Source organism: Glandiceps talaboti, chromosome 22, assembly GCF_964340395.1.
Source record: "Glandiceps talaboti chromosome 22, keGlaTala1.1, whole genome shotgun sequence".
Lineage (NCBI taxonomy): Eukaryota > Metazoa > Hemichordata > Enteropneusta > Spengelidae > Glandiceps > Glandiceps talaboti.
Window position 1 is genome coordinate 5,381,003 of NC_135570.1, and position 16,712 is coordinate 5,397,714.

At 37.6% G+C, this 16,712-nt stretch overlaps 1 protein-coding gene across 16 annotated transcripts in view; it reads left to right on the plus strand.

The window, feature by feature from the left end:
* Positions 1–16,712, plus strand: part of LOC144451989 (uncharacterized) — a 148,205-nt gene that overhangs the window by 67,143 nt on the left and 64,350 nt on the right. For 11 of the 16 annotated variants that reach the window (XM_078142944.1, XM_078142935.1, XM_078142937.1 and 8 more), the window contains 6 exons: positions 218–244; positions 1,712–1,887; positions 2,615–2,822; positions 4,805–6,886; positions 13,288–13,395; positions 16,061–16,257. In XM_078142944.1, coding sequence (XP_077999070.1) covers positions 218–244; positions 1,712–1,887; positions 2,615–2,822; positions 4,805–6,886; positions 13,288–13,395; positions 16,061–16,257 — 2,798 coding nt within the window. Of the gene's footprint in view, positions 1–217; positions 245–1,711; positions 1,888–2,614; positions 2,823–4,804; positions 6,887–9,072; positions 9,325–13,287; positions 13,396–16,060; positions 16,258–16,712 lie in introns of all 16 variants that reach the window. The other 5 variants (XM_078142949.1, XM_078142939.1, XM_078142950.1 and 2 more) reach the window with 5 other exon arrangements.

A 16,712-nucleotide genomic window follows, 5' to 3' on the forward strand; every position in this document is an offset into this window, starting at 1 on the left:
TATTAATAGTTTTTATTCTATGACAGTTTGTATTTGCAAACCACTCAGGAATGAAAAAGCATAGAAACTCGGTTTATTTTAAGCCAAAGTAGTGTTTGTTGTTGAACTTCAGGGACATGTAGTAATATAGATGGAATAATGCCAACAATGCATAAAAGGGCCATGTATATACTAATCCCTACCCCTTCTTTCAATTTCAACAACTTATGTGTTTCAGGGGAGGGTATGGTACTTGATCACCATGGTAAGTTTGTACAATGAATTGATGATATACACAGCACTACAATTACTTTAATCTAAGCTTGCATCAGTCTCAATTCCACAACTTACAGGCATTATCATCTATCATCCTTTTTTCGCTTGTAGATGTAGCATAGGTATATAGCTGCCATTTTGTATTAATCTGTGTATCTGGACATGGCATTACAAGGGTACTAATCCACCAGGGTCTAAATTTATATTTAGACCTTATTACAGTGGATTTTTGCTAAGTTGCTGATTCCCAGGGAAAAAGTTGCAGGTCTTTCAGGGTCACAACTTAGGATGGCGGAACTATTATACTGTTGAATAGTTTTCGATATCTGAGTGAATTTATGAATAATTCTGACTTGAAAAGTGGAGAACACTACAAAGCTGAAATTCATGACTCATGCCAGCACAAATGCCTCTCCCCTACTTTGAAAAGTCTCAGTAAAACAAGAACTTGTACTGTATCGTGTGTTGTTGAAAAAAATGAAAACAAAATTAAACTACCGGTGTATGAACGGGAGCCTGTCTGGGAAAGTTCACTTGGAAAGTGTCATGTAGAACTTCCAACTGAGGGAGATGTAACTTAGCAAGTGTCCGTTGTCTGTCAAAAGCCCTTGATATGCCACAAAGGATGTTAAACCACTTTATCTTCTTGCAGGAATGATTCTTTTAGTTTTATATGCAATCTTTTTGTAAGCAGCAGCAGCAGCAGAAAAATTGTGTCCTATTCATACACAACTTTTTTCCACATTTCTATGCGCCATCAAACCTGCATATATAGCAGTCATCTGAAATCATCCAAGGTACTCTTCTAAGGAGATTTCTGGCTGTTATATAATCAGGGTCATTACACCATTACTTTTGCTTAGGTCCAAGTTCAAGGCCATCTTTTCAATCTGCAAGATTTGATTTGTTATTTTATATCTTATGTGAATTATCAACATCTATCTATTGATAGTGAATGAATTTAGAGTCACAGATTCAGGCAGTAGACAAGCTATAGTAAATGAGTGTAGTAGAGTCACAGATTGTCAGTAGACAGGCAATAGTGAGTGAAGTGGAGTCACAGTTTATACCAGTAGATGCTATCATTCTAACTACATTTTAATAATGCAAACTAAGTTCAGAACTTCTGAGTATTGCCACATCCATAAGGAGTATTCCCATCGTACTTCATATAGCTATGGAAGAAGATACCAGAAGGGCTGTATAGCCAGAAAATATTGGTGACATAAGGGGTTCATTCCTTCTTGTTGATCACTTGTAGTGGAAAGACCCCTCATGTTGTTCATATTTTCCTCGGCTTCATGAAGAAAAATATTGAGGAATAAAATCTACTTGTCATCATTGCATTGACATCACTGCTTTTCATAATCACAGAAGCACCATTGAATCATGGTAGTCTAAGAGTTTTATTCTAGAATGTAGTACTATGAATATGTCATCTCTTTGTCAAATATAGGTGTATGGTCACCAGGGCAACCGCCTCCAGTAATCACAAGAGAGAAAGATGATAAGGAGAGGGATGCAAATTTCAATATTGCACCTGTTTGGAAGCCATTTGGTGGTGAATCACCCAAGAAAGAATTTAAATCTATTAAAGTGGAACTGAATGGAAAACCAAAACATAACATACAAGTATGTAAATTATTTCAATTTTCAGCCAATGGTGAATGCACCTCAGAACCGATTTCCTATGTTATTCAAATTTTATAAAATGCTGTCGTATGAAGCTTGCATCAGTTCTTTTTGAAATAATAGAAATGTTGGGGTCCACAGTCATGTTTTCAAGGAGATTGACAATATTTTATTTTCCATTTTTTGCCGGCCTTATTGGACTCTAATATGATTTGATTTTGTCAACATGTTAACCTTTATTTCACAAATTTGTAGAATGACACCTGATTTTTTCTCAGGAATATATTGTTCTAGGTTCCAAGAATCAATAGGACTGTACAATATATTTTGAAACATCACTTTCCTTCCAAATTATCTTTCCAAAGTAACTACATTTTGTTGTCCAACTGTTTTCACACATAATCCTAATCTCAACTTGGCCTCTAGACAAAATTCGGAAATTGGATTTTAAAATTTCTTACCAGTCAATTCTGATTTATTTATCTTTGCTACTATGCAAAGGATTCGTCAGAAGAGGAGGTAAGTATATGAATATGATGACTAAAACAATTCTAGAGATGAAGCATGTAATAATTTCTCGTTATTCTGTTGTTTATAATATTCATAAATTGCATGAATTGTGTCATCATTTATTCAAGATGGCATATTGTACTTACATCCCATAATATGATACATACCGATATTCTGTCATTAAATTCTGATTTTCCCAATGCTTGTTTTTTTCCAGGATTTGCCACCTCCCCCTCCACCAGATCCTACAGAAAGTTTTGCATGGCGGTCTCCTCCCCCTCCTCCTCAAGATGAAAAGCCAGTGTTTGAATACAGTAAACCAACCGATCCAGAGAGTGTACAGAACAAAGGACCAGCACAGAATGGTACTATGCATTTGCCTCCAACAGTCAGCCCAACAATAACTTTATTACAACACAACAGAGGTAAGATACTATCCTCTCATAAAGTAAACACCACTAATCGATCGCAAAACAAATGTTAATACTTTTATTTTTCAGCAAAGAAGATTTCTGAACAATTTTGTTGCTTCCCGAAAGAAATGAAAAAAGTTATTGAATTGCCACATTTACTTGACTGTAGAAAATGTTGTGTATATCTTCATTCTGAACACCCCTATCCCACAAAATTAATGGTCATGCTCACTCATCTTTGATGAGAGGAATATACCATTGTTACGACATTTTGGGGTATGTTTGAGTGGAATTAGTTGCAGGTGTTGTTAACTTTTTAAAGTGATATGATAAAGAGGAAGAGTGAAGACTAATATCAGAGTTTATCATTCATAATCATAATCATATTTCATTGACTACATCTCATCATATGTCATGTACATACATGTCTAATCTTATGATCAAATCATATTTAGTGAGTTGACTAGTGGTTTCACATCCTTTCACTACCTGGTATATATAACGAGGTGAATGACTTGCCCTTATATTGTTGACTGCAGAAGTTCAAAGTCACCACAGGGTGACCTTTCACTTTTTGTAATGCTGAGCCTGTAACCAACAACAAAGGGTGACTTCAAATATTCTCCCTAGGGAACCTCAAGGCACCTCAAGTTGCCCCAAATTGTATTCAATTAGTACATGATGTTATACTTGGTGCTTCGCATTAAATCTCCTTGTGGAGCAGGGGAAGCTCAGATATTGACCTGACCTGACCTGACCTGACCTGACCTGACCCCCAAGATGGACATATGGGATTAGTTATTTTTATCATTGGAATTATAATATTTAGTTTGGTTTCCATGTCAACCTTAGGCTTCCCAATCAACGCCATTGGCCTTGACATGAGGCTATCCAGGGAGGATAAATGATTGCACACCTGGTTAGACCCAATATGGAAATTAGACTCCAATCAACTTAGTTATTTTGCATGATATTTTGTCAGTATACACCATGATTCCATGATTCATACCATTACCTGTGTTCTAATGATTGTTGTAGTGTTAGTGTGTGTATTTGTAACCCGTCAGTATATGGTATTAAAATTAATATCACCTTGTATCTTGCTTTAATGTAATCCCAGCTTATTTGTTTATAAGCCTCAGAGTTTCTGTTAATATAATATAAAGGTTGCACTAGAACGGTTTTCATTTCTCAGATTTGAAAGTAATACCAATCATTGTCCTGTAAAAACTGTTAAAATCAGACAACTGGTTTTGTGGTAATTGGTACAACATTACTTAGAAAGAAATTCAAAACTTACGTACATAGTGTATGTTGTTTCTGTCTCCAGTTTCAAAGTATTGCCATACCTACAGATAACAGTATTTTCACTACAATATAATTGCTGTCAGTGTTGTCATCTGTATTGTTGTCATATCATTGTCTGCATTGCCATTGTTACCATCGTTATCATCATCATCATTTTCATTATCATCATCATCATCATCATCATCATCATCATCATCATCATCATCATCATCATCATCATCATCATCATCACCATCATCATCATCATCATCATCATCATCATCGTCATCATCATCGTCATCATCATCACGACTATGACCACCATCATCATTGTCATCATCGTCGTCGTCATTTTCATCATCGTCGTTGTTGGCGTCGTCATCATCATCATCATCATCATCATCATCATCATCATCATCATCATCACCATTGTCATCATCATCATCGCCATCGTTGTCATCACCAACATCATCATCATTATCGTGTTATTGTCATCTGTCTTAATAGATGTCATCACATTAATCACATATTAATCACCGTTTGATATTAGTCATCATCAAAATCATCCTGTTGCTGATATGAAGTTTTATTGCATAATTTAACTGAATATTAATAGAATAATGAAATAATTGTACATCGTAGTAATTAAGGCATAACTTCATTGTTTACCTCTTTATATCTTGTCTTTTTTTACATATTAACCACAGCTGATGATAGTCCACCCAGGCCACCACCACCTCCACCTCCACCTCCACCTCCTCCGTTTGTATATGGTACCCCTCAGCCAATTCAGAATAGTATTTCTCAGCAGAGCAATGGCCCCCAGTCTACTCAGTTTAGTCAGCCATATCAAAACAATACCCCCCAGCCTTCTCAATATAGTACTCCCAAGCAGTCACAATACAGTACCCCTCAACATGTTACTCAACAATATGGTACCCCTCAGCACTCTCAACAGAGTACACCTCAGCATTCACAGTATGGTTTGCCACAACCACCTAAAAGTCATACACCCCAGGCATCTCAATATGGTACTCCTCACACATCTGGATATGATGCCCCCCAGCCCCCTCAGACTTATGCCCCTCAACCATCTGGTTATGGTGCTTCACAGGCCCCTCAGAGCCATGCCCCTCAACCATCTGGGTATGGTGCTCCACAGCCCCCTCAGAGCTATGCCCCTCAACCATCTGGGTATGGTGCTCCACAGGCCCCTCAGAGACATGCCCCTCAACCAACTAGATATAGTGCTCCACAACCCCTACAGAGTCCTGCCCCTCAATCAACTGGATATGGTATCCCACAGCCACCTCAGAGTCCGGCCCCTCAACCCACTAGATATAGTGCTCCACAACCCCTACAGAGTCCTGCCCCTCAACCAACTGGACATGGTATCCCACAGCCACCTCAGAGTCCTGCCCCTCAACCATCTGGGTATGGTGCTCCACAGTCCCCTCAGACTTATGCCCCTCAGCCATCTGGGTATGGTGCTCCACAACCCCTACAGAGTCATGCCCCTCAACCAACTAGACATGGTATCCCACAGCCACCTCAGAGCCCTGCCCCTCAACCATCTGGATATGGCACCCCACAATATAGTATCTCCCAGCGTCCCCAGAGCCCTGCCCCTCAGCCATCATACTTTGCTACTACCCAGCCATTGCAAAACAGTGCCCCTCAGCCAAGTACACCCCAGCACTTACAACATAGGACTCCTCAGTCCTATCAAAACAGTGCTCCTCAACAGGCTTATGAAAGTGTACCACCACCACCACCACCACCACCACCACAACAATATGGTGGAGGCCTATTGCATACTCAGCCTGTAAAGTCACCAGTTGGAACTGGGGAACCAGCATTTACCCCTCTGACTCAGTCAAAGGTAAGCCAAGTAACACCTGTCAGGGTACTGGCCTCCCCAGACCGTCCCCCATCAAGACAAATTACTCCTATTAGGACACCACCTGCAAGAATGTTAAGTAGAGAATGGGTGAAATCCCCACCACCTGTTGAATTTGCACCCATGAGACCTCAACGAACCCAGGTTGTGACCCCACCACCTAGAGACATGACACCAACAAGACCACAACCGCCTACAGAAATGGTACCAGAAAGACCCCAACCACCAAGATATATGACACCAATAACATCTCCAGTACCCAGTGACATGGCACCCACAAGACCTGAGCCACCTAGTCCAGTGGTGCCTATGAGATCACAACCACCTACAACACCCACCGTACCCCAACCACATCTGGGTATGACACAATTTAGGGGACCTCCTCCAACAACACCCACCAGACCTCAACCCCTCTCAGATATGGCATTACCCAGGGATCTGACCCCAACCAGACCCCAACCACCCTTAGGTATGACCCAATTGAGGTCTCCTCCTTCAACACCCACCAGACATCAACCCCCTTCAGATGTGGCTACATTAAGATCGCCACCACCTAGGGACCCAACCCCCGCTAGACCCCAACCACCCCTAGGTATGACCCAGTTGAGGTCCCCCTCTCCAACACCCACCAGACCCCAACCTCCTCCAGATATGGCACCATTCAAATCACCACCACCACCTCGGGATATGACCCCAACAAGACCCCAACCACCTATAGGTATGAGATCGCCACCACCCAGGGAAACACCAACAGTAACATCCCCAGCACCACCCAAAGACCCACAGATGGGCACCCCTAAAGACCCCACGAGACAGGACTTAGCCCATGGTTGGAGGCCAGTGGAAGATAAAGTCAAAGTAGCCAACACCAATCTCTATGTGTTTACTGGTGAGAGTAACCTTCAACTTCAGTGCCTGCTGCTTGGTTTGAGAAACAAAAAAAAAGGCTGCTGGCTGCTGAAGTGTCACTCTCCTCTTGTTTGCTTCATAAATGAACTCTTAGATTCTTCCGTTTGAAGCACTTGTGGCATGATGCTTTCCAATGCATGACATGACATGACATGATGTGTACATTTTTTATGTATCTTTAGTGGAATTGCACATCTTGGTTGTACTCTTTGTATTGATTTGACATTTCACATGTTTTCATTATTTTTTTTTATGTCACACCTTAATTTCAGGTTTGAGTGATGATAAATTTATGCATGGTTTTGGCTTTATAGAATACAAATTAAAGAACTTTGCTGGGTTCTTCTTTCATGTGTTTGTTTTGTGCTTTTGTTTGTTTTTGTTTTTGTTTTTGTTTTTTGTTTTTGTTTTTGTTTTCTTATATGTTTAGTCTTGTTTTCTCTGTGCCTGTTGCTTCTTCACATTGTCTTTCTGTTGTCTACTGTTTATTTTGTTGGATTATTGTACCAGGTTACTGTTCCCAAAATAACTTCTGACCTTAAAATGACCCGAAATAACCTTTCACCCCAAAAGACCCCAAAATAACCTTTGACCCTAACCGTTACCCCCTCTTTGTCCCTCCTGTGAAATCAACTTAACTTTTGACCCTGTTAAATGATAATTCTCTTATCTTTTCTTTTTCAGCAACATCTTATATTAACTATTTAATAAAAACTACACACTTTTCTTGAAAATTGTGCTATTAACCAAGTCATCATCGATATACCTTTCCTGAAAGTACGCCCTCTAGTGGTACAACTTAGCAGTGGAGTACTGTATGTAGATGACAACTTTGTCATTTATCTTGAAAAGTTTCATTGAAAGATTCAGGTCATGAAGATAAGACTCTTGCTTTCTTAAGATTCAGTGATTGTATTTAGTGATGACTTTTTGTACAAAGTGACTATCAAAGTACAAACTTTAATCCTTCAAGTCCTTGTGTCATAGCTATACTGTACCACATGAGGGCGCACTTTGCTTGAAAGGTCTGTAATACTATTACATAGTCTTCATTAATATTTTGTGAAATTTGGCTTCCAAGTAAAAGTCCTACAAATTCCTGTCAATAAATTCTATTCAGTCTTTATCTAAATTTGGTTAAAAGTGACTTCTGAGTAAAAGTCCTACGTGTCCCTTTGTCGTGTATTCTGTACCACATGAGGGCGCACTTCCCGTGAAAGGTCTGTTTACTATTGCACATGTATATTTAAGATAAAAAAATTGCCCATAAAAATTGAAAAATATTAAGACAACACATCATATTTCAGTCAGAAATTTGACCTGTAATGATCTGCAAGAGACTATGTGACAGTAGAACACTCACAGGTTTAGATAATATACATGTAATCACATGTCATTAGTTTTGTAATGTATTCAGTTATTTTCATCTTTACAGCTGGGTGAAAGTTATGGTGTGTCTTTACCTCTGGTGTTTATGGTAGTACATCAATTTGTGTCTGTCTGTACGCACAATATTTTGAAATATTTTATGTACAAGTCGTATGTCTTGATGATTTTAATGATGTACATTTCTTAGTTATGTGTTTCTATAATACGTAACTGACATGCAAGCTTATATGTATGGTGCAACACTCTGATGGCTGTTGTCCGAACCTTTAGTAGTAATGTTGGCAGATTTAGGAGGAAGTCACTTCTTATTTGTCATGATACTGGAAAAGTTTAGCTAGAGACTAGATATTTTAAGTGTCATAAAAAATCGACATGCTGTGATGAGAACATAGATGTGCCTGTAGCTTTATATTGATATCTGAATTTGAATATTCATGAGATCTTCACTTGTTTGACCAATCATGAAGTAGTATAAGTATTTGGAGAGACTCCATTTTGCCTATTATTAAAGCAGAAGTGTTTACCCTGGAATGTCTGACTTACAGTAGGACAGCCATCAGGTGGTCACCATTTACATGTAGTATGGCAACTCTGAAAGTGCCTTCTCTCGAACTTGAAAGACTTTCATGTAATATTAGTTTATTTAATAGTTAACATATAGTTTGCATGTCAGTAGTTGTTATATATCATGTGTGTAATTAAGCTAACATTGACTTAAATCAAACCTGATAATTGTCTTGCTTTCTCTTGCTATTTTTCTCTCTCTTTCTCTCTCAGAACGCAGGCTGCGAGAGGCTCAATCACCTCCCCTTACATTGCCATCACCACCACCATCACCAAAACCTAAACTTGAACCCAAAATACAACAATCATTAGAACCTTCACTGCCTTCCAATTCATCATTACCCTCCTCAACAACATCAACACCAACGACGTCTCCCACCAGACGTAAAAACGAGCCCGTGAAAACATCGCTGCTAACGGTCGATAGATTACCTACAGAGAGTTCTAATGTCCATGTTATTACTGGTGAGCATAGCTTTGCGATGCTACCATTCATATCATATCATTGTTATCCAAGTGACAAGATGCATATGCTTGTTCTCGTCCTCATTTTAATCACGTGCAGGTGTTGGCTTTTCAAAGTGCGCTTCTGTAAAAAAGAAAATCTTAAACTTCAGCCCTGCTTAGCATCCTTCAAGGTGAAAGTGAAACTTCTCCCCCCAAACAAACTTCATTTGTTCACATTTAACCCTAAAATATTATTAACCATTGAACCCACACATAGTAACATAATTCTTAGGAAAAATTTAGACATGGAGAGTAAATCACCGTTTTTTTCAAAAATGTGTCACATCAAAATTTAGTGTAAAGAAGTAGCCAACTAGTTAGTGGAAGTGGACATGGCCTGGGATAGTATTCTATATTGGTATAGACATTCAGCATTAGGGTAGTACCCTAATGGTATGGGCACCCAGGGTATAGGTATGGGCATTGGGCATTAGGTAGTATTCTATATTGGTGTAGAAATTAGCATTATGGTAGTATCCTAATGGTATGGGTATGGGCATTGGGCATTAGGGTAGTATTCTATATTGTATGGGCATTGGGCATTAGGGTAGTATCCTATTCCTAATGGTATGGGCATTGGGCATTAGGGTAGTTTTCTTTATTGTATGGGCATTGGGAATTAGGGTAGTATCCTAATGGTATGGACATTGGGCATTTGGGTGGTATTCTACATTGTTATGGGCAGTGTGCATTAGGATAGTATCCTAATGGTATGGGCATTAAAGTAGTATCTTATATTGGTATGAGCAGTAATAGCATTAGGGTAGTATCCTAATGGTGTGGGCATTGGGCATTAGAGTAGTATCTTATATTGGTATGGACATTCGGCAATAGGGTAGTATCCTAATAGTATGGGCAGTGGGTATTAGGGTAGTAGTTTCTATTGGTAAAGGCTCTGTTTCAGTGACAATATCGTATATTGGCACAGGCAGTAAGCATTAGGGTAGTATCCTATTGATATTTATTTAATAAACGCTAGGTAAACTGTCTTTAATACTTGAATATAGTGTCTGTTAGTCTGTACTGTATAATATTTTGCAGTGAGAATGTAAGTCTTGTATATATATTAAATTTGACAATTAATATCACCCAAAAGTGTGAATTTTATCGAATGTATTGATTCAATTCTGCTTAAAATATTGTGTTGTAAAAAGTATATTCGGGCAACATTAAACTGTGTGTGTTCTCTTTTAACCCTAAATGTGTTTGATGAAAAGTTGAAGTGGCAGAGTGTACTGAAGGGCTTACTACGCTAGCTTTATAATAACCCAGATAATGGAGTGAAGAAGTTTCACTAGACTGTTGTTAGACTTAATATGGCTTGCTTGGGTGAATTGAAAGCTAAATCTTGTTCAGTTGCAGTCTAGTAATGTTTAAATCTAGTCACTGTTTGTGTATCGTAAAGTCTCTTCTTGACCAGGAAACTGGTTCAAATTGTTTGATCTGTTGCTTTGTTGTAGTGCTGGTGGGTGGGTGGGTGATATAAAGTAAAAACAACATATAAATATAAGTTCCATTTCGGAAAATATTCACAAAAGCTTCAGCAGTTTCACAACTCCCTATTATTTTTTGTCTCTCTCTTTCTCTTAGGAAGTCATGTAATTTCTTTTCTATTCGCACATTTCCAAAGATGGGATCTCCCTGATCAAGTTTATCTTATATGGCATGGTTCTGAATAACTTGTATCTTAGATTCTATAAAAGTGTGTCCTTGATCAACAAAAAATGTTCAAAACCCAACTTGAAAAACATTGTCATTCAAAACCGCAAGCATCCCAAAACATTCACTAAATCAGCATCATGGTGCAAAGGATACTAGTGCTACAAGAAATGCTAGTGATATGGTAGGAAACATAGGAATTGCTACTTCCAGGTAAAAAAATGAATATCTCTTGGAGTCATCAATGCACTCAGTGTATCATACCATAGAGAAAACTGATTTTATTCAATATCATCTTAACATGAAATGCACCTCAGAAATAAAACTTTTTAAACTTTTGCTGATACTTCATTCAAGAAAACTCCAACACCTCGATGAAAATCAAGAAAAAAAATTAGGGGTCACCGTACCAATTTTAGAAATAGAGGTCAAAATGTTATCAAAAATTTAGCCATTTTGGAATCCAATATGGCCACCAAATCCAATATGGCCACCAAATACCATATTAAGTCTGTGGGAAAATTCACGATTGTCGATTTCCTCAAAAACAAGATGATGAAACTACAAATTTCTTTAATAATTTCAAAAGGACCAGAAGCTAGCTTTCATAGGGCAAAGTTTGGAGAGATTTTGAGAACTCTGATTTCGGTGAAATTTGTCCCCGAGGTGCATACTACCTTAACATGCATCTGTGCTATTATAACTGACAGTGTTCTTTGGATCAGAGGGGTGGAAATGTACTCTAATTAATCACAGAAAGGGTTATCCCATCTTTGAATTTTCACTGTTTTCATTTCTGTTTGGTAACAGGGTCCTTGCTTGAGATGTGAAATATTAAAGATTTTGTTTTAGGTTACCGATATGGGTGTCTTTCTTTTCAGTTTTGACTGCAATGGTGACAGGAGCTGACTCATAATTCACATCTACTATGTAGTGACTTTTGAGGCTTCGTATGGGTTTCAGAAAATATGCTCCTAAAATATTACTTGTCAGAAAAGAAACACAATGATGTATACCCATACTGAAACAATGTCACCCTCTGGATAATACATATGCAGTATTGTAGACGGGAGAAAGTTTAAAGTTTGGTGTTCAAAGATAAAAGACGTTGTTCAAAGCTGTTTTAATATGTGACCACATAGTTTCATAGTTTCTGTGGCTAAAAAGATAATCAAAGTGTTTATAGTGGTCATATGGATGAGGATTTGGTATATATTTTGGATTTTAATTTCTAAAAACAATTTTAGCCACTACTTAATAAATCAATGTAAAACACTAACATATGCCAAATCCTTGTTTGTAACTCAATCAATATGAAATAATAAATGTGTAAAATCATTGTTATTGTACGTATTATAACAAACGTTTTATCCATTTTTTTTTTTTAGCTTTTTGCAATATATTGAGTTGCAAACACAGATTTTGTCAATGTTTATATATTTGTGTCACATTGATTTTTCAAGTAGAAAGTCAGGATAAAATTGTTTTATAAATTAAAACATCCATATGGCCACTTTAATCGGAGCATTCAATCAATCAGTTCTGTCACATAACTTACTCAGTTGTGTCACAGACTTGACAAGTTTGGATACTGTGGCCTTCAACCGATATTTTGTCCTGATAACAACTTCTTTGAAATATATCAATTTTTTAGTCTTTTTTGTATATGGTAGATAAAAACAATTCAATTCAATATTTGTTGAACTCTGACCTTTCACCTGTGGAGGTCACTGCAGTATGTGTTGATAGAGGGCGCCATTTCCTGGAAAGGTGTATGTGATATGCTCCTGAAAAGTTCAATGAAGTGTCACTTTTATATCAATTTTATTGAAAAGAATGAAAAAAATTACATGCGTCACAGAATTTTTCAATTAAATTGTTACATTTTTAAAAACCCAGTTTTAGGGTGACATACAAATGAAAGAAACCCATACGTAGCCTTTTTGCATGTTAATCACCCAAATTTCTTTCCCCGACCTTATGACCCTTGACCCCCGCTTCCAATTATAGAGACCAATGTTTTGTAGCACTCTGATATAAAAAACTATAACCTAACACTCTGATAATGGTGTTCGTTACATTTTTTGTTTGTTTGTTTGTTTGTTTGTCAGTGTGTTGTGTTCTGATGTTTTTCATCGTGAATTCAGGATTGTAGTAATGCACTCAGTTATCTTTTCTTTCAATCATTACTGGTTTTTTCCCGTTTCATTTCTATCATTTATTGACAATATATCTCCTTGCTATCCATCCACTTTTAACCAGACCCATTGGACAACGTAAAAGAAGCCATTAAGACTCATGAGATAGAGGGTGAAACTGTTTTAAAAGATAAAATCATTTATGCGGCACCCAACTTCCAGGTCATATCTGGTGAGACTGCATCTGTACTAGAATGGACTCATCGTTAACTCTGCCATGTCTAACTGCTGATAACCAGTGTTAACTATTCATAACTTGTCTTAACTAGAGATAACCAGAATGTTAACCTGAGTGAACAGCGAGTCGTTATAATAACCAGGCTAAATGTATTATTGATAACGTTAACTTTAACTGTTTACACACTGTAGCTAGTTGCTAGGTTCTCTTGTAGTTAGTAACACACTAAAACTGATATAGTAAGGGATAGTGTCCCAGTGCACCCAACCCATTTGAGTTTGTTCACCCGGTGAAAGCCTTACAGAAGCACTACAATAAAGCACAGTATGAATGAACTGATGGAGACTAAGAACTGAACTATGCATGCATGTGTTGTGTCTGTGTTTTTGTCCCGTGTTTGTTGCACATTTTCACTTTCTTGTTTTGCTACCATTTCTTTTTTGGCTTTTTTTGGCATCATCTTCAGATTTTCTTTCAGGAATTACTCTACTGTTGATAGGGCTGTCAACATTTCTTGTGTGCTATAACACCACTGAGTGCAGCAAAATCTTTTGGCCTTGTTGCTTTTCACTCCTAAAGTTACTGAGGTGTTCGTTTGCAGTAACTCTTCCCATGTGTCACCAAAGGCAGTGGTTGCTCCATTTAATCTTCTTCAAAATAAAGACTGCATAAAAATGTATTTGATAAATAAAATTCAATTTCCTATTCTCAATTAGCATTATGTGTTTCCTTTTAAAGGCCCAGTTTGAATTAAGATTACAATTTATGTTTCCAAAAAAAGTTGTCTAGCAGAGATTGGTCCTGAACAGCAGAATACCGTGTGTAGCCCCATATGGCTCCACTGATAACGAACACTAAATTGAGAATCAGAGCTTGAAACCCTGGCCTTTAATGAGAAATGCATGTAGGGTTACTGCAAAAAGATCTCAGTGCCAAAGAGAAAGGGCTGTATATACATCATGTAAGCTGTATTTATCTGACCTGTCTGCTTCAAGGCTGACTCCTTAGCAACAAGCCAGGGTCTTGCAACTGTTATTTGCAGCGTATTTTGTTCTTATTGAATCTATACATAAAATGGTGCTGTGTCTATAAACCGTAGTCAGATTTTATTCTCTTCCAAAAAATCAATGTCTGTTCAACGATTTACGAAGATGTCACAGAATCTGTGTTTGGGTATTAAGTCACATACACACACAATCTGTGTTAACCAATCAAAATGATCCCACAGAATAGCAGTGGATATTGATTGGTTGAGAATTTTACCTAACTACATTAGTGGAACACCACTTGCAAGTTGTATAGATTCCAGTTTGAATGTCTTTGGGACACATTTTTTTTATTTGAATTTTTGTTTCAAGCATGCTTCGGTTGTTTATAGTGCTTGTTTTCAGTGTACTGTAAATGATAATAAACCCTTTGTTTCAGTTATTTCTTGTTATTAATCTGCATGTTTGCACGTAGTTGAACGTAAAAGTTATGTTAACTGCGCGTAAATAATGCACATGGTCCTATATATGCTTGATTAGTATGCCTGTTATGTAGTATACTTTCTTTTCAGTAGTGGTAGTATTGGCTATAAAGTGAAGGAAAGTGCTCCAATTATCCAAGTACACTACTTAACCGCCTGTGAACTCTATTGATATGCAAATAGGGGGTTTGACCTTTGACCTTAGGTCAGTAGGGAAAGTACAAGAACGGTAAAAATGTTTGAGTAATGGAGTTTCTCAGGATGTATCGGTCTGTACTACCAGGTAAAACTAATAGCATTTTGAGTAGATTTTCTCGACAAACTGAAAATTCTAGAAGTGCACTTGGATAAATTGGCGTTTTTCTTCCGTATGTTACCTGATATAGCATGGCATACATCCAAACTTGGTTGAATTTCTTGACTCTTAGGTTAATACCATAGTCGTACAGTTTGCATGCAATATTTCACTTGTTTTATGTGATTTCACTGTTATCTTGCCGTTTCAGTAATATGTCTTTTTCTACCAGCATTCTTTTAGTTTTCCAAGAATATGCTGTAGTACTCTCTTACAGTGCATTTTCTTTTCTAAATTTGTTGAATGTACACCACTCAGAAACTGGACCATTGTCAGTTTGATTGCGATCATAATAGCTTTACAGAATGAGCTTCTTCCATTTTGAAATTTTCTATACAAAACGTACATTAACAAAGTTGTACAGGGTTGTGTGTTAAGTAGGATTAAAATGGTCCCACAGAAGAATCAGTGTTGGTGATTCACTGTTAGTAACCCTGACTAGGTCTTGTTCATCTTGTAGCAATAAAACTTAAACTATCTCCAAAAGTATTAAATTTGGTTTTTGCAGCTCTGATCAGTTTGTTGCTATATTTTGGTAATTCCTTGCAAACTTGAGTTAACAAAATAGAGTAAAACAGTACAGAATTAATAGCAAGTCCAATTTCTGATGGATTAAAGTCAGCGAAACAGCACAAAATTGTATAGAATTCAGAGATAGTCCAGTTTCTGAGTTCAGCCACTGTGTAGACTTCAAGATATGTTATGGTATTCTAACCTCCTTGGCCTTCTCTTTGGTTGAGAGCCTTGGGTAAGGCCAACAAGGTTACTCTGACCCAGCATACTTTACAATGTCAAGTGCAGTAATTTCCTATAAGAATACTGGTATTCTGTTACAGATCCAAGTCAGTTACCACCTGGTGCAGTTTATCAGACAAAGACTGTAGAGGGTGATGTAGTACATACCGATACATACTACCCTGTCAAAGTACCAGGATCTATTGAAACCACTAAACGGGTGGTACGACAATCAGGAAAATATGAAGGGATTGGACCAGTGGACTCAGAAAGTGGTATGCCTATTGGCTTAAGATCAGTAAGTTTATTGTTTTTTGATCAGATGGTATAGAGTGTGTTTTGCTAGGGGTGCTATTAAGTAGGTAATGTCTGTGTGAGCTCCCCAGTTATTTTACCAGGGTTCACTACCAGTGTTTTGTTAAGAGTGTTCCCCAGTCACTTTTATCAGGGTTCACTACCAGTGTTTTTATCAAGGGTGGTATTGGGTGAAAGCTACCACCAGAGATCCCTAGTCACGTTTACCAGGGTTCCCTACAAGTGTTTTCACCAAGGTAAGATAAGACAGACAGACAGACAGACAGACAGACAGACAGACAGACACAATAAATGAATGAATGATTTTGGACAGACCTCCTGAAATAATTTCGATATAACCAATCTCCTGTTATTATTACTGTGGCCAAAATGGAGTTCTGTTTTTAAATAACTGCATGTTCAGTATTTATATAGAGTGTGTGCTTGGGCATGGGCAAT